The 19,492-nt window shown below is 35.3% G+C and overlaps 1 protein-coding gene across 2 annotated transcripts in view; it reads left to right on the forward strand.

The window, feature by feature from the left end:
• MARCHF1 (membrane associated ring-CH-type finger 1) overlaps positions 1 to 19,492 on the forward strand; it is an 820,720-nt gene that overhangs the window by 498,458 nt on the left and 302,770 nt on the right. Inside the window, exons 1-2 of one of the 2 annotated variants that reach the window (XM_021938129.2) lie at positions 3,012 to 3,032; positions 9,993 to 10,141. In XM_021938129.2, the coding sequence (XP_021793821.1) occupies positions 10,031 to 10,141 (111 nt within the window). In that variant the 5' untranslated portion in view covers positions 3,012 to 3,032; positions 9,993 to 10,030. Of the gene's footprint in view, positions 1 to 3,011; positions 3,033 to 9,992; positions 10,142 to 19,492 lie in introns of those variants that run through there. The other variant, XM_017959171.3, reaches the window with a different exon arrangement.

Genomic DNA, 19,492 nt, shown 5'->3' on the forward strand with positions numbered 1-19,492 from the left:
CCATACCTCTCCGCCCAGCTAGTTTTTTTTTTTGTATTTTTTAGTAGAGACGGGGTTTCACTGTGTTAGCCAAGATGGTCTCGATCTCCTGACCTCATGATCCGCCCGTCTCGGCCTCCCAAAGTGCTGGGATTACAGGCTTGAGCATTTATTTCTTTATTCAATCATTCATTGTATCAGTGTAGACTTGTGGATGTTTATGTTATACTTTGGGTCATACTCTGTTACTACTTTATTTCGTTGCTCAAATTGTGTCAGCTTTGGTCATTGTGGAGCTATTTTGTTTGGCTACTGTGTCTCTTTAATACATTCCCAAATTGTGTTTGGTTTGTGTCTTGTTTTGTCTTGTTTTTAAGCATTTCCTTACTTTCCAGCGCTGCAAGTTTCTCCAGGCTCATCTCTTGTTTTTCCTACCCTAGCCCCAGAATCAGCCATTTATTAAAGCAACTCCTGGTTCCTTTTACTGGAGAATAACATTAAAAACCAAAATCGGGGCACTCGGCATATTTGTTGCCACTAGGGTATCATTGTTTCCAGGACCTATCAAGTGACAGAGTAGTAAGATATATGAATGTATACTAACCTAAGTGTGTACACATATTATGTAATCACATTTATCCATATTAAACTAAACATGAGTTCATATTAATGTCTCCAACTCCGACCCATTATTACATGGCATATACTTTTCCACTTGCTTATCTGCAAACTCCCACCCCAACAATCAAAAACCTGGTCATCTACTATCTGCCAAACCTCTATCTAATTGTTCAGTTCTCATATGCATTTATAGCACTGTCAGCGTTGCTAAGTCATACCTCCACAGGGGACCATGTTATGAACTAGAGCACAGTGCTTATGTACAATGTATTTTGCCTTTAACCTTTCAGACTGCACTCCTTTCTAAAGGTACTTAGCTTCAGTCAGCACATTTTTCCTCACCATCTTCAGTGAGATGGTTCTATAATTTGTAATATATGTAGATTGTATTTTTCACAGCCGGCTTTCCATCCTGGGATCCCTGAACTCCGAAGTGATATGTTTTAATTTTCATACATTAAGGTTTACTCTTTGTGCTGTGAGGTTCTATGAGATTTTCACAAATGTGTAGGGTAACATATCCACCACTAAAGCATCATACTAAATAGTCTCACTGCCCTCCACTAATCATTTTACTGCTGCTCTAGCATTATCTTTTTTAGAATGCTATATAATTGGAATCATACAGAAAGTAGCCCTGTTCAGTTTGGTTTTTTAAATTTAGCAATATGCATTTAATATTCATCCATGCCTTTTTAATGGTTTGATAGGTAATTTCCTTTAATTACTGAATAATATGATATTGCATGAATGTACCACAATTTAGTTATTCATTCACCTATTGAAGAGCATGTTTGTTGCTTCCAGTTTTTGGTGATTATGAATAAAACTGCTATAAACATATGTGTGCATGTTTTTGTGAGACATGCGTTTTAAAAATCAGTTGGGTAAATAGCTATAAGTGCAGTTGCTGGATTGTATGATAAGATTATGTTTAACTTACCAAATTGTCTTCTAAGATGGCTGTACTATTTTGTATTCCCACAAGCAATGGAAAAGAATACCTGTTGCTTGGCATCCTTGTCAGTATTTGGTATTATCAGTCTGTTGCATTTTATCCACTTTAATAGGTATGTAGTGGCATCTCATTGTTGTTTTAATTTGCAATTCCTTAATGACATATAATGTTGAGCATCTTTTCGTATGCTTGGTATCCATCTGTACATCTTCTTTTTTGAAACGTCTATTCAGATCATTTGCTTATTTTTACTGGGTACTTCACTTTCTAATTGTTGCGCTTTAAGAGTTCTTTGTATGTTTGGAATACAAGTCCTTTATTCAATATGCATTTTGCAAATATTTTTTCCAGTCTGTGGCTTGTCTTTTAATTCTCTTAAGAGTCTTTTATAAAGTATACGTTGATAATAGTAATAAATTCCAACTTATCAACATTTTTTATTTCGTGAATCATGATTTTAGTGTTACATCTACCACCTCATTACGAAACCCAAGGTCACCCACATTTTCTGTTTCCTTGTAGAGGTTTACAGTTTTGCATTTACATTTAAGTTTATAATTCATTTTTAGTTAACTTTTGTGAAAAGTATAAGATCTGTGTCTAGAGTCTTTTTTTTGCACATGGATGTCCAATTGTTCCAGAATCATTGATTGAAAAGGTTAGTCTTTCTCTTGAATTGATTCTGGTCCTTCGTCAAAGATGAGTTGACTCTATTCATGAGTCTATTTCTAAAATTTCTATTACATTTTATTGTCCTATATATTTACTCTTTTTCCAATACCACACTGTCTTGATTACTGTAACTTTATAGTAAATTTGGAACTGTGTAGTGTGAGTTCTCCAACTTTGTTTTTCTTCAGTATTGTGTGGACTAGTGTAGGTATTTTGCCTTTCTCCGTAAACTTTAGAAGAAGTGTATCACTATCTATAAAATATCTTCCTCAGATTTTGATTCAGATTGCATGAAGTATACAGCTAAAATTGGGAAGAATTAATGTGTTAACAAAGTTGAGTCTTCCCATCCATGAACAGTATGTCTCTGCTATTATTTAGATTTTCTTTGATTTTTTAAATCAGAGTTTTACAGTTTTTTATGTAAATCCTGTAAAATTATATTTATACCTAGATAATATTTGATGCTGTTAAAAAGTATTAATTTATTAATTTCAAATTTTAATTGTGCATTGATTGTATATAGGTATAAGGAAAGGTATACAGGAAAGCAGTTGATTTTCTATATTAACCTTGTATCCTAAAACATTTCTTTTGCTCTATTATCTCTTTTTTCTTCTTCTGGTATTCTGGTTATACATATGTTACAAATTTAAAAATTATATCACAATTCTTGGATGTTCTGTGTTTTCTTTTTTCCATTCTTTGTTTTTCTTTGCATTTCAGTTCTGAAGTTTCTCTGTCATCAAGATCATTGACACCTTTCTTGGGCACTTCCAGACTACTGATGAGCCCACCAAAGGTATTCTTCATTATCGTTACAATGTTTTGGTTTCTAGCCATTTGTGGATACTTTCCTAGAGCTTCCTTCTCTCAGCTAACATTCTCCATTTGTTCCTGATGTTGTCTCCTTTTTCCTATATAGCTATTAACATGTTAATCATATATATTTTAAATACCTTGAGCTATTATCTGTGTCATATTTGATTTGGTTCTAGTGCTTTTTTAATATATCTTTTCACTGTTTTTGCCTGCTTTCCAGCACGCTTTGTAGTTTTTTTGTCGTCGTAGAAAGCTAAGCATGATACATCAGGCAACAGAAACTGAGGTAATGGGAGTTTCTGTGTTATTCCAGCTAGAAGTTGGGCTGTATTTAATATTTACTCTAGCTATAGAATTCTTGTAGTGCCCTAGTATTTGTCTATCCTGTTGCCTTTGGGCTCCCAAAGTACTCCTCCACAAAGAGCATGCATCCTGCAGTTCTTTAAGCTACACATCGCTGTTTTACCTTAAGCCTTGTTGGTATCATGGTAAGGTACAGTAGAGGGGAAGTGTTCTGTAACTTTATGATTCAATCAAAGTCTTTTAGTGAGCCTGTATTTCTGCGCTGTGGCCTTCACAAGTGTTTCTTAGCTTCCCTCCCCACCATAGGCAGGGCAGAAAGAGTAGAAAAGCCTGGAGTGGATGAAATGACCCTTATTCTGGTGGGTTAGTAAACCTCGGCAAGATATTTTCCCCTGGAGAATAAACCTTTTTTATAAGACCTTTGGGGGTATTTCAAGGTGTTTACTTGTCCTTTTCCCCTGCTAGTGCCACCATTGTATCTTTCTCAGATATTCTCATGAAATATAGATAAGTTGCCTAGCAGTAAAACCCAGGAAAGTGTAGAGTGCAACCTCCTGGAAGTTCTCACTTTCAACCTAATCCCCACTGTCTCCAATAATATATTGAAGATACATCTTAAGAATTTCCACCCGGTTAGGGCTCCATCAACTTCCCCCCATGTATTCTGAAATCGACCATAATTCTCTATATTTTCCGTTTGTTCTGCAACTTCAATTCTCTAATAGGTCTAAGAAAAATTATTTTCAGTTTTTATGCAGCTTTCTCATTTTAAAAGAATGGGAGTTATGACTTCCAAACTCTTTACATGTCAGAGCTTAAACTGGAAGTCTCTACATTTTATTTTTATGTCTACAAGATTGGCCCAAGCTGTGTGCTGAGTTCCACATTAACACACTCAATTCCATAAGGAAGGTTTTCAGTCATCACTAAAAAACACCAACTGCCCCATCTCTGGGTGTAACTATTTATGTGGGAGCTTCATTCTCTCTTTGGGATCACTTACATCTCTTAGTATAATTAGAATTGGAGGAGTCACTATTGTTATAGTTTCTCCAAAGTTACCTACCTAGAAACCTCTCCTTCCTGTTCCTGAGGATCTCTAGGACAATGGCTTATATTGCTACCAGTACTGTCTTTTCAAAAAGCTTTTCTTGTCAGGGCATGGTGGCTTACACCTGTAATCCCAGCACTTTGGGAGGCCAAGGCAGGTAGATCATCTGAGGTTAGGAGTTCAAGACCAGCCTGGCCAACATGGGGAAACCCTATCTCTACTAAAAATCCAAAAAATTAACTGGGTGTGGTGGCAGACACCTGTAATCCCAGCAATTTGGGAGGCTGAGGCAGGAGAATCGCTTGAACCTGGGAGGCAGAGGTTGCAGTGAGCTGAGATCGTGGCATTGCACTCAACCTGAGGAACAAGAACTCCATTTCAAAAAAAAAAAAGCTTTTCCCTCTGCATTGCCTCAATAGAGGAGAGAATGAGAGCCTTACTTCCTTGTATTGTGCCATTTCTTCAGTCACTATCATGCCACCTTGCAAGGTGAGGGTAGCTTATCTGACTTCATAGAAAGGTTAGTGGTTTTAAAAGTAATTGCAAGGTAGAGACAAAATTTTTTAAAAGAATTCTCTATACCAAATATATATTTCAAATAGTCTAAGCTAAAAGCACCAAAGAATTTAAGCCTTCACTACAAGTCATGATTATTCAGAAAAGAACTCTTTACCTTCTCATTCATTGTATGATCAACAATTACTTATTGGATTCTATTTCAGTTGCTCTTCCACATCTTAGAATACAACTATGAACCTCTCCCTCCATTTGAGAAACTTAACATCCTACTCGCAGAAATTAAAAAGACCTCCAGGACACATCTCCATTACATAGCAATAAATTTATCATATACAGTAATCTGTTCTTGCAGAATTCAACCCGAGAAGAAGTTCTTAGTGTTCATTGGCACCCCAAGTCGTTAGGAACAATTCACGTGTGAGGACTGTGTTTGAGCACGTGAAAACATCTACTTAGAGGTCCACAGCAGCAGCAAATGTGAGTGACAGGCATGAATGTGAGAGTTTTCTCAATATATACTGAGTCACTATTGGAACACACACAGGCTCACACATTTTCACTTCTCTTAATTGCAAGTTGTTCCTTTCATAATGGAAATTGAACTTTATTATTATTTAGGTGACGGGCTAATAGTTGATACTTATGTTTCTTAATGACACATTAGCTAAACAAATACACAAAATCTCTAAAATGTTCCATTTAAAAGCCCTTGACATTCTTAGACAAGACCATTCTCAAGTCTCAAATTTGAGAATGGGGAAGGTGGGCACTTTCTCAGTTCTATGCATGTGGTGAAGAGAGGGAGCATTTAGCTCAGTCGTAACTGCACAACTAGATACGATATGGAATGGGCAAATTTGAGGAAGGAAGTAGTTGAGGAGACAGAGAGATAAATAGAGTTAGGCAACTGCATTTTCCTGTGGCAAACAAATCTCTGAGTTTAAGATTAAATTACATTAGCCTTGGGGTAAAATAAAGTGAGTATAATAAGCTTCACTTAGAGAAATCAGTCCAGCAGGGCTGCCAGGTTGCACAATTCTAGGCGTACCATTCTCATGGTGTTTAATGTGAAAAGCATTCCTTGGAGTACAGTGTCATTTACATGGATTGCAATGTGGATGATGCCCCTGCTGGAGTTGTGCAAAACAGCTTGTAGTGACAGAAGCCTTTAGAATAGTAACAATTTTAACTTTCATGTAAATTACTTGTAATTGTTACTTTCTTTGGAAAGTCTTCCAAAATCAGCCATTCCCTGCATCTCATGCTAAGTTAAATGTCTTTTCTCAGCGTTTTCATAGTGCTCAGTGTACTGCTATCATAGCTGTTATCACACCGTCTTATAAAAATTGGGTTTCTTCTCTGTTTCCCTTCCTAATTGTAAGCTCTGGGTCTTTTCTCTCTCTGTACCAAAGGTTCCAAGCACGGTGTCTGGCACAAAGAAAATGTTCACTAGATGTTTCCTGAATTAAAAGTAAATTATTATCCATAAGATATACCCAATTGCTTTGAATTTTTTCCTAATATTAATTTGTTGTCAGTGTAGTTCACAGAGAATGCACTATGCTACTATTTATTAAATTAAATATCTGCTTCAAGTAGCATATTAAAAATTAAGCTTAGTTAAATCTCAATTTCCTGTGATCATTATATAAGTTGCTCATTGCTGCATCTCGTATTAGCTTGGTTCAATGACTAGACAGCAATTAACATGAGTGCTTAATGACCACTTTCCTATTTTGATATATTACTAATGATACTTACATTTTAAAGTGCTTTGGGGTTAATTATAAATGCTTATAATTTGCCTACCCTTCTGACTGACAGCACATTCTTACACCTAAAAATATGATGAGTATTCCAGACCTGTGTAGGAAGAAGGCTGGTCTACAGAGGCTCAGCAATCAACATTTCAATTCTTCAGTTCTCTCAACTCACCTAAACTCTTTTTAGAATCTGTATTTTAGCATCAGTAATGCAAAAAAGAAAATATTTTTGAAATGTGATCCAAACTTTAAGTGTTTCGTGATAACAGAAAAGAACATATTGTTATTGGGCAATTGTAACACTCCCTTACCAACAGGAATTTAAGGGGTAACGCAATGGTCTCTCCTTGTTTCTCTCTCTCTCTCTCTCCCTTCTGATTTACACCTATACTCATGCTGCTTCTTTTGAGGCTACTTGTTTGTTTGTTTGTTTGTTTGTTTATTGAGACAGAGTCCTGTTCTGTCACCCAGGCTGGAGTCAGTGGTGCCATCTCAGCTCACTACAACCTCCGCCTCCCAGGTTCAAGCAATTCTCCTGCCCCAGCCTCCTGAGTACTAACTGAGACTATAGAAGACACACGCCACCACGCCTGGCTAATTTTTTGTATTTTTAGTAGACACAGGGTTTCACCATGTTGACCAGTCTGGTCTCAAACCCTTGAGCTCAAGTGATCCACCCACCTCGGCCTCCCAAAGTGCTGGGATTACAGACATGAACCATGGTGCCCAGCCCCTTTTGAGGTTATTCAAACATTGACTTCTTCAAGGAGATGATGCTGTGATTCTAACGTAGCTGACAACTCAGAAAATGCATATTATTTAAAGTAAATCATTAAACAAAATTTATCTCTTGGACGTGAAATGAATGTCCAGATATAGAAATGCAACCATCACAGACATTTTTATTGTTTTCATAGATTCTACATTAATATAATAAAAAACTGAAGTGAAGCTGTGTAGTTAGATTGCTGTCTCTCATTTCACACACTTAACTGTCTTTATAAACATTCCTATAAGTTCAAACTAAATTATAAACTTCCCAGTCCATAGCAATGTATCTTGTTTCTGGTCTGCTTTCTTAAAATAGTCTGTACGCTGTCCATGGATAGTATTTAATGATTATTATTAACATATTATTTATATTAAAAGTATGTATTTTAACTTTCTGAATTATTTAGCCTAGCTAATAATCCTAAAATAAGATAATGACAGTTATATGCAATAGAAAACTAGAATGCAGTTGGCATTTTGTTATAATACTTCAGCAGGTGTAGCCAAAAGTTTACAGCTTTTGTCATGATGATTTGTTGACAGCTGTCCAACAAAACAGTTCAAAAAGATGATTTGCACAGGCCAGCTTCAAGGAAGACATGATGAGGGGGAGCAGGCAATCACCTTAGAGTTGTGCAAGTAAGCATACAAATCTAAAAATTAGAGATCAGAAAGATCCCAGTGGTCCCTGGACTTTAAAATTCTCTAGAATAGATCGTTGCACTGAACCCAAATCACATCAAAAATGAAAGTTATCCTCTTCTTATGACAACTATTCCTGCTTCAGTACCTAAAATATAGTAGGGGCTCCATAAATATTTATGGATTAATATTGACTGAATAAGGAATGACAAAGCTACTACCACCACAGCATCAAAAAGAATCTGAATGGGAAATAAGAAGTTGGCTACCTTTACAAACACATCTCAGAATAGATACTGATGGTGTCATAATTTTGTGGGCCACACGATTATGTTCTTCATTCATAAATGAATTTAGCATTTTATTATAAGTACTAAAGTGATATTTAATTATAGAGTTAAAATTGAAAAAAATGGTAAATGATTTAGAAGTAGAACATTTGTTTATACTTGATTAAACTGTTTTGGTCATTAGGTATCATTTCACTCCTTGCCTTTGAATAAAGATCCTCATTTTCATTTACTCTTAGCACACTTCAAGAAATGCAATTAAAAGCTGATGAGTAACCAAGATAGTGTTACTGGGAATGAGGAAATATTTACTTTCTGTAGAGTGCAAATTAAGTATGCAGATTTTGTATTCAATAGATCACAATTTTACATAACTCTGAAGCAATGTGTTTGAAAGGCCAAGCACTAATAATTCAACATCATTCAAACAATTGTTTCCAAGTTCCCTTTATCATTTCTCTGTACCTCAATTGAATGAGTCACTCATATTAGATTGCTGGTCTTATTAAGAAATCCATTCTGTTGAGTATCTTAGACATTTTTAATAAAAGATCTTTTTTATCACTTTCCTATTTACATTGTTCAGATGCATTAACTTGAGTATTTTGTCATTTAGAATAATAACTCATCAATCTGTTAGCGCACCGTTCTTTATGTTACTTTTCTTAGTGCTTTGAAATGTGCAGTTTCGAATCTCTGAAATGTTACAAACGACCAGATTGCTAATTGCTTTGGATGCTGTGAAAAATAATTACTGCACATTATTTTTGATATTTAATTGACAGTGTAATGCGTTTAACTAAAGACCTGCAATAAACTATTTCTAATTACTGAGGGTGGTGGAGTGGAAAAGTAGGCTGTAAAACTTTACAAGGGAAACCATGTTTCTCCATTATGTTAGAAGTCATTGTTGATATGACTTTTTCAGAGACACAACATTCCCCCAAATAAGAAGTTCTAGAAATCTAGAAAGAGTTGTGGAATATTTCTACTCATGACGTAGTAAGGATTTTTTTTAATTATTGCTTTGGATAGATTGTACTGGTGATAGATGTCATATGCTAAATTTATTATACTTGCAATAATTTTTTTCAGATGGCAGAACTTTATGAGAGAGAAAATCATGCCACTGCCAGAATGAGTAATACTTATCACTGGCCTGTATTCGATTTATTTGGCTTCTGTAGGACATTTAGCTGAAAAGTTATGCCAAATTTTAGATGTCATTGAAATATGTAGATATTATCAGGAACCAGGTCTGTTCTTATTTCTCGAGGTAAGAACTTACTGTTATAAGCTGATCTCTGATAATAACACTTAGAACCTGGCACAAGGAATTCTCATTGTCTACTAGTGCCACAAAGAGAGATATAAAAGATGTTAGGTCCTTTGAAAAGATGTATACTCATTCTATTCTCCTGTGACTCTAGGATATTATTAATAATCAGCATATTCTTCTTTTCCTCCTTATAACCCCTGGTTTTAAAAAAAAAGTCTCCATTAGTGTTTTGTTATATTGTTGATTTAATTTTGATTATATATATTTTCCAAAACACAGCTAAAATAAGTGACCTGTTTCAGGGAATGTAAATTATTTTCAGAATTTCAGAAATTGAAAAGGGATAAGAGGAAGGAGAAAATGCTGGGCTGGTGTGAAGCGATAGCCCGTAACCCTCACAGAATTCCAAACAACACGCGAACACCCGAGATCTCAGGGGATTTGGCTGACACCTCACAAACCTCCACATTGGTGAGTGGAAAGTTATTTTACCTCAAATTGGCTTGTATGTAAATAGAATGCTAAAGAAATGTGGGGAGGATGACCTTATAACTAAATGTTATCCTTGTTTACAACAGTATTTGCATTTGTATTATATAATATGTTCATATAGATTTGGTTAGTAAACTAACACAAACACCTTCGTGACATATAATATTAGAGTTTAATTCCAATTAAACAGTTGTTTTTCTTATTATTAGTTTGGACATCATCCATTTATTATGTTAGTGACTTTAAAATATTTAAATTAAAGTTTATGTTCTTGGATTCTATACTGCATGATGAAATCAGTTGAAGAAAAGTAAGTATGCAGTCATCTAAAGATGATTTAAAGAAAATCAGAATCCTACTTTCTGTATTTTTCTATATTTTTTCTAAAACTGTCTCCATAATAAAATCAAAAATTATAATTTTCACAACAAATTGTGAATTAACACAGTTGCAAAAATAATCTGAAGACCAATTCAAGAATGTGGTCCTTCATGTTTTATTTGCTGCGATAAGTTTAAATGCTGGGCTTTAACTAGCCATCATTTTCCAGGGATTAGGACAAAGCATTCATTAGGAAGAGTTTTAAATGTCTTTGTTTAGATTTGGCTGTAACATTCTTCATTTTAATTTAAAGGAGGAAAATTCCATTCGGTCTCCAGGTTTTAAACTAATATTAGATATATTTTAATTATTGTTTTACCTTTTTATAAGAATGAAAGTGTTTTGATTAGCCTGATTTATTAGCAGTTGAACATACAATTAAATATGAACAAAGAACCATTTAGATTTTTTTTTTTTTACTGTTTATTTTGTTTTATTTTACAATTTATATTATTTGACTATCTTAGTACGTTTGGGCTGCTATTACAAAATACCATAAACTGGTAACTTATGAACAACAGAAATTTATTTCCCACGGTTCTAAAGTCTGAGGTCCAAGGTTAAGGTGCTGGCTGTTTTGGTGTCTGGTGAGGGCCTGCTTTTCTGATTCGTAGATGGTGCCTTCTCACTGTGTCTCTACATGGTGGAAGGGGCAAATGAGCTCCCTCAGGATTCTTCTATAATGGCACTAATACCGTTTATGAGGGCCCCACTCTCATGACTTAATCACCTCCCAAAGGCTCTACCTCCTAATATCATCACCTTGGGGGTTAGGATTTTGACATGAATTTTGGGAGGATACAAGTATTCAGACCTTAGCAGTCACATAGAAATGACAACCTTGAATTAACCTTAGTGAGTTGATATTAAGAGAAACCATCTGAAGGAACAGACTTTCACTTGATAAAACATAGAAAGAGAAGTGAGGAGCTTGCTTAAATCCCATCCTTAGATTGTAAGGGGAGGGCTGAAGATATGGAGAGATGTGTGCAGAACTACTGGGTATTCAAAGTTTTAGGGAATGGTTTCCTTTTGAAATTGTCATCTGCATTGTCTCGTCTCACTCTGAAATGACTTATGTATTATATTTGGATAGCATAAAACTGTGGGGCATGAGTTAACACTACTAAAACATTGTATTACGTAATAGGTATGCGTACAGCTGTACTTTATCAGGTACCATACTATAACCAAGCATTTTTAAGTAAGAAAAAATTACTGCTCCTGTGCTTTAGTGTGTACCTCCTATTTCATGGAATCATAGAACAAAAACCGTAAAAACTGTGAGCAAATTTTTGGACTGGCTTTCTGCCTATAATTGGGTAACCTAATAATAAACCTAATAACAGCTTCATTTTACAGATATGCACTGGGGCCCACGAAAATTAATTGACTTTCCCAGTGCCACTTATCTAGTAAATAATAAAAGGGTTACTAGGAATGGGACTTCTCAAAACAATGCTTTTTCTGCTACACCTCATAATCTCAGTTTCTTGATGACATTTTCTTCACATTCAATTAATTTTAATATAAAGAAAAATATATCAAGTTACCAATGGAATGAAATCCAGTAATTAAATCTAATGCTGTGTTACAGGGGTAACCTCTATACACTTTAACATATAACCCCCAAATCTCAGTTTCTTAACATATAAAATAAGAGGTTTCTTCCTTGTGTTATGGGCTGATGTGTGTTGGCCAGCTCTCCTTGGAGGTTCACTGCCAAGTCATGATTTAAAGATCCAGACTCCTTCCATCTTTTGATGCTGCCTTTGTAAGCACATGGTCACAGGGGAAATGGAAGAGATTGTGTGGAACATCAAGCATGGGCCATTATGGAGCAGCCTTGAATGCATGGACATCCTTCCATTTCAGGCCCAACAGAACTGCAAGGGAGGCTGGCTGCCTTTCTATGTGGTCAGGAAAAGGAGATGGAATTAATGGGAATATAACCCATCTCTGCCACAGTCCATCTTACTGGTCACCAGATATTCATGTCATGTTCCATTATCTCCTGAAAAGAGATGATTACTCTTCACGAGTGACAATTAAAATTCTTTCAGTCACTAATTTCAGCACAAATTCATGATCTCTGGTTAGCCATTGTCCTCATCAAATGATGAAAATGAATCACCCATGAACAAGTTACCTGCATTTTGCAATCCACTTCCCATGCACCTAATATAAAAGAGAAGCATAGGAAAAGGGAAACCACAATAAATTGTGATACTTAGATAAAGAAAGAATCAGGTACACATGTCAATCACAGGCACAATCCTGCTGGAAAGACATTATAAAGTCTCCCAATCTAGAGGTCAGCAATAGGGTCTGAACACTTCCCTGGGATATCCTCCTTGTCCATAGTTCCCTGTAGCCTCTGGCTATGACTTCTCAGATGTTTCTCTTTTTCCATTGTCCTGTTTAACCGTATTTGAAGTGCCTATTGAGAGCTATATTACCTTATTTTTTTTCCTGTTTGGGGAAGATAATGGGACCTAGAGTTATTTTAAGTTTTAAACATTTAAGTGTTGTATTCCGGAATCATGGGATTTCACTACTACAATACCCTGAGATCTCAGTAGGGTTTGCCTTGAGTCTGCTACACAAATGGAACTTTTCAGTGGGCCTTTGTTGTTCAATGCCTTCATCAATGTCATGTTCCACCATTTGGGCTTTAGAAGAAACCAGCCATTTTGCTCAATAAGTCCTGGAAACCTCTGTATTCTGTTTTTCTATGTATCTGCCTTCACACTAGCCACTCATGTTTCTCTTGTAATATCCCGCCAAATGTAGCCAGTAATAGTCAACATACACTACTAAACTTTTGTTTTCCAATCTCTTTTGAGTATTGCCAGCCCAGCAGACTCGCTGTCTGCCTCTCTAGTTAATTCAAGCAGCAGTTTTGCCAAGAGTTTTGACAAAACATTATGCAACTAGAAGGCTTTCTACTTTTGAATCACTTTTCTTTCTACCCGTTGCCCAACCATTAAAGAGATACTATATATTTTAGAATTGTGCTATGGTGGCTTTGTCTTCAAATTTCTGTATTTCAATCGTATAAAAATTGGAGTACAGTCAGGAAAACAGGAAGAAAACCAGCAATTTTAACAAAGAGAATATAATATGCAAAAGTATTTAATCTGGTATTGGAAAGCTAACATGTCAAAAAGTTTCACAAGTTTAATATCTGAAGAAATAACAACCCCTCATACAGAAGAGTAACAAAGGGAGGAGGCTGGAATTGTTAGAACCTGAAAGACTAGAGGACAAGCCCCTCAAAACTGTGTCTTGGTCCTCTGAGGAGGAGTGCATCTCCCCAGATACAGGTACCTCAGGAGTTCAGAGGTGGGATCCTGTGGATCTAGGACCCATATCCCTGAAGAGGATGCACTTCTCTATTTTTATACATTTGGGGTGGTGGTGGTGCAATAAGGATAGTTCAGCAAGTGTAAAATAAACTTAGAAACTGGACCCAACATCCATTACTGATCTAAAGAAGCATTGCTGGAGTGACACTGACAGAAACAGAATAAACAAGAATGAGTCCTTTCTCCTCCTGACTTCTAGTTGTCTTCCGGACTACCATTGGCAGAACCCAACCAAAAGCATAGTGGCAAAGAAGAAATCTGGTTTGAAGTCTCCCAGCTTTAGGATCTTGAGGTAGAATATAGAAAAATGGCTTTAGGGTCAGGAGGCAACAGTATAGAAAGTTAAGGATAGGAGCTTTAATAAATAAACTCAGACATTTCAGACTTAATGTGACAAAGGTTTGCTTTTGCTCACCAGTCAGTCTGATACAGATAATATGACACTCCAACAAAAAAAATACAGAGTTCTCCTGCTGCTATTATATTAAAAATATGGCTTTCGAATTTATCAGAGAAGAGAAACAGTGGGAGTGGGTAATCATGGAGATATATGGTTTAGGTTTGGAAGTGATATGTATCACTTCTACCCTGATACCTTTGGTGGGAAACCAGTGACATAGACAAATGGATCTTTAGGAATGATAAAAAATACAGTCTTCCTATATAACCTGAATAGGGAAATTGAAAGCATTTAGCCAGCCTATATCACAAATGCATTCCTTCTTTGGTAAGTAGCCTGCTTATCCTACATTTCCATTTTATATACCCATGCTTTTATTATTACTATTTTGCTGTCATCCAGAGCAGTTGAGGCTTTCCAGTACAAATTATACCCCATCTAAAGATGACTATAATAATGATGGTGGCTGATTATTATGTTCCAAGAACTTTTCTAAGTGTTTTACAAATAATCTTATTTTTAATACTTAACTATAATTCGGTATGGCAAGTGTGATAATTACCCCCATTTTATAAATAAAGAAACTGAGGTATAGAGAAATTTTAAAACCGTCCAAGATAACTTAGGTAATAACTTGTGAAAATGGGAATCCAACAGTCCAATCAGTCTCAATCTAGAGGGCCACTCTATCACGCCTTTCTCAGGTTAAGGGGAAGAAGACAGTCATTATTTGGATTGTACATATTTGGCTAAACACAAAGATTATAAATGAGATAACAATTCATTGCACTGTGGCATAAAGACAAATAGGATATTTCCTTTATAATCTAAGATTATGCATATCTACTAGATTATTTTCTGCTCTGCATTGACTGACTTATAGCTAGTCTCATAGTCGTTTTCCACATACAATTCTCTATAACTGACCTGATTGAAAAGAGTAGTTTTTTTTTTTTTAATCTGTAGAGCAATTCATACTACCCGCATTTTAAATTCAGAAAATATTTATTGAGCTTAAAATCTTTCATAGTGAATAATAACCTTGAGGGGTTTAGAAGATTATGCTTATTAAGCACATATCCTCACAATTGTAACCTAAGGGTGGGATGTGGCCTCATCTTGTATGATAGCCAGGGGAGAAACCTCTCTCTTTTAAATTTAGCGTAACATGATTTTACTCTTTAAAAACAAAAACATCTTATACCGACTATACCCTTAAGGAATTTACTGAATCAAATCAGAGTTTCAATATTAAATTTAAAATGAGAGCAAAGGAGATCATAAGAATCAGAAGTAAGAAGGTGAAACATTTTATGAGGATTACAGTTGAAAAATCCATGGAAGTCAAAACAAGAAGATTAAAAAAGTGTCATTTTAGATGGTCAGCAACGACTCCAGAGAAAATTACACTCCTATAATCAATGATGATTTTTTGAGGCTCCAAATAGACTGTAGTTACAAAAAAAAGAGAACAAAGTGTCATTCTATGTGTCTGATAGAGGTGAGTTGCCACTTTCAAACATATATTCATCAGATCAGAGCACACTTGCTAACCTGTGTATTATATTCCAGGATGAGATGCTTCTTCTTCTAGAAAAAAATTAAAGAAGAGAAACTAGATAAGAAACTCTCAAGGAGAAGTATGTAATACACATATATGAAATTAAAATGAAAAATGACTTGTAATCAGACATATATTTATAAAACTTTTCAAAGCAGTCTTTATGTCCATCGTTTCATTACAGCTACAACCCATTGTACTCAGGTACAATGCAGATTTAATTATTCAAACAGATAATGAAATAGGACTGTTAAAAGTTTAGGCAATATACTCCAAATCATAAGAATTTAGATCTTCTAATTTTTAGGTTATTTATACACAACACCCATTATGAGAAGTTGATCCTGTTGTTTGCACAACACCAGTGGAAAGACTATAACTCGGGTGCAGTGGCTCATGCCTGTAGTCCCAGCACTTTGGGAGGCTGAGGCAGGAGGATCATTTGAGGCCTGGAGTTCAAGAGTAGCCTGGCCAACATGGTAAAACCCCGTCTCTAATTAAAATACAAAAAGTTAGCCAGGCGTGGTGGCGGCTGCCTGTAATCCCAGCTACTTGGGAGACTGAGGCAGGTGAATCGCTTGAACCCAGGAGGCAGAGGTTGCAGTAAGCCGAGATCTCACCACTGCACTCCAGCCTGGGTGACAGAGCGAGACTCCATCTCAAAAAAAAAAAAAAAAAAAAAAAAAAGAAAAGAAAAAGAAAAAAGAAAAACTGTAATTTGAAAAGGTCAAATAAAGAAAAAAGGTAGTAGCAGGTAAGAAGGGAGGATTGGTGAGCTTGGGTTCTGTCAGATTTTAAATGCCGAGATTTTTCTAATTTAACATAAAAAATCTCTAGAAATAAAACAAATTTACTGATAATACATGTTTTGCAAGTCAAATTTTCAGCTACTGAATCAAATACCTTCTTACACAGCCTCAGTATTAATAAAACAAGCAGCTAAAAATAATCAAGTTTAATTTTGTCATAATCTTTTGTTTTCAGAGTAGATGTGTTGAAAGTTTCAAACTTATGAAACTTATGAAAGATCAAGAATGAAAATTACGTACTTTTATTTTGACTTTAAGAAGTGTGTAAATGAATTTTATGTTTTAATTGAGTAATCTTATCATTATCAGCTTATTGTTGTTCTAGTTCTTGTTACTTATAGGCCATTCAATTATCCTTTGTTTTAAGCTAAACCAGCCCACTTGGGTGTTTCAATACTAGGATGAAAGCAGCCCCTAGACTTGAGATTTTTTTTTCTTTTAGAATCCCATTCTTTATTATTTAATAAACACTGTCATTCTCTGGCTATCGTACAGAAAACGATCTGGCTTTCACTCAGTTCTTTGTGCTCTGCTCAAGCTGTTTATGCATTCCACGAATTTTATTAAGTTTTTATTATATTCCTTGAGTACAGCGCATGAACTGAGCAAAAGTGGGATTGTGTTTTTCTTACAAAACTCTGTTAAGCACAATATCTTGTATATTAAACCTTTTCTGCCTATTAGAAATGGCATATGCCTTAAAATATGGAAGAACTAATCATAAAAATCAAACAAGTCCGAGATGGTTTCTGTGATCAAAAAACATCGTAAAAGTTTCAGAAACTAAAATTATAAAATTACATTCTGTTATACTAAAATTCTGCCTTCAGTAAGAATCTTGAATATTGCAGTTTCTCCAATGCATATGACAATGAAAAGTAAATTTGTCCTTACAAAGAAACCAAATTTACCGGTTAATATTTACCAGTGACATCCTCCTGACTCTCTTCCAAGTTATTCCCATCTTCTACTCTTAGTCGATTACAAGGTTAAAGGAAATCATACATCCACCTACAGCAAACGGACCAGAATTGCCCCGCAAACATAGCCTCTGTTGGAATCCAAATAAATGGTAAACAGAAAGAGGAGGTTGAGTATATTAAATTTCTCAGTAAACCTATTGCCTTATTTCCAACAGACTCACCCTCATTTCTTTTAGTCTCTGTGCAAGTGGGCCAGTTTATTATACAGTGGCCTTAATGCATTCTGAAAAGAAATCAGGTCAGAGCAGATAGAGTTTTCAGCTGTGTTTTTTTTCCTCATTTTTCTCCCTCCTTTTAATTCTTTCTTATTCAATCATGTATCAGTTATTGTTTCCAACTGCTATTACAAAGCCTTTGCTAAGTACTGCCGAAGGCAATGGTGAATGAAATCTAAATTTTTATTAGAATAACCATCACAAACAAATGAGAGAAATTAAGCTAAAGACGCAATGCCTTTTAAGAACTTTGATTTTTGTAGGAAAGTAAAATCGTTAAAAATTATCCCAATGGTTGTTATGGAAACAGATTGAATTGAAGAATGCAAAGGGGAGACTGATGCTTTAAACTTCACACCGTGAGGAAAAAATTACATTAGCTGTGCAGCTTAAAGTATCGTATTAACTTTAATTGTATAGTTACTGAACAATGTCAAAACATGATTATTCACAGTAGTAATAATTGATCTAAAAATGCTCCTTACATGAATAAATCATTTCCTCTAAGGAGTAAAGTCGTGAGATCATGTTCACAGCTGCTCTTTATCAAAATGTGTCATGTCTATCTGTTTAATTTAGATATAAATGACATTGTTAGTTCCTCTGAAAGGTGTTTAATTCTTAGTGGTTGTTTAATTCTGCTATGTGTATAGTGTTTAGAACACTTTAGTTTTTTAATATCTTAATTTCGTTATCAGAGGATCAGTGGGTGGACACTCAAATAGGAGAGGCCCTATGTGTGTATATATGTGTGTGTTTGTGTGTGTGTGTGTGTGTGTGTAACTGAGGTACATTGTTTCTCCCCATTCACAGATAACAAAGGTGCCAAAGGTTTCTTCTTTGTCTTTGCTTTTGTGGGAATGCTTTTATGTTTTATAAAAAGGGAGCAGGCAGGACAGATTAGCCTGATCGTTGTTGAGTCAGCTTGGTTTTGCCTCAGAATAAAAATTGTAACTGGAAATAAATGGGACCTGTTAGAATAGGACTTAACTATCCAGAGCTGTTTCCATGTAAAAGACAAGTGAAATAAATAAATTATAATTCTCAAAGACATTTATATATCAAGGCACAATAATTAATAATACAATCATAATATTTTAATGCTTTTTCTAACCCAAAGAATTTGGATGTATACTCTAAAAGTTCGCAGTAACTATGAAAGTAGGTAATAACCCTTCTCCTTATACAGAGAGAGAAATTAAGATCCAGAAAGATTAGAAAAGTGGTGGAACAGGAATCCAGAGTCCTATATCTTCCCAGTCCTTTATGCTGCTTCACAGAGAATGTTTTGTTCATGTACATATTTGATAGACAGTTACATGATATAGCATGACGGTTCTTAACCTGGCACAATTACTCTGCTGATTCTCCATCTGTAACACACAAGCTTCGTAAGTCCACTATCAACCACCAGGTCCATTACAGATTGTACTATCTAATTTATGAATTGTTTAGTATTCGGCATTGTACATCATTAAGTTGCAATTTTGGGCTCCATAGCTGTTTATCATGGAACAGAATAGGAATATATGAATCACAGAGAAAATGAATGATTGGCTATATTCTCATTCAGAAATATTTGAATCACAGTAATCACTCAGTTGGAAAATGTC

Source organism: Papio anubis, chromosome 3, assembly GCF_008728515.1.
Source record: "Papio anubis isolate 15944 chromosome 3, Panubis1.0, whole genome shotgun sequence".
In the NCBI taxonomy this organism is placed as follows: Eukaryota; Metazoa; Chordata; class Mammalia; order Primates; family Cercopithecidae; genus Papio; species Papio anubis.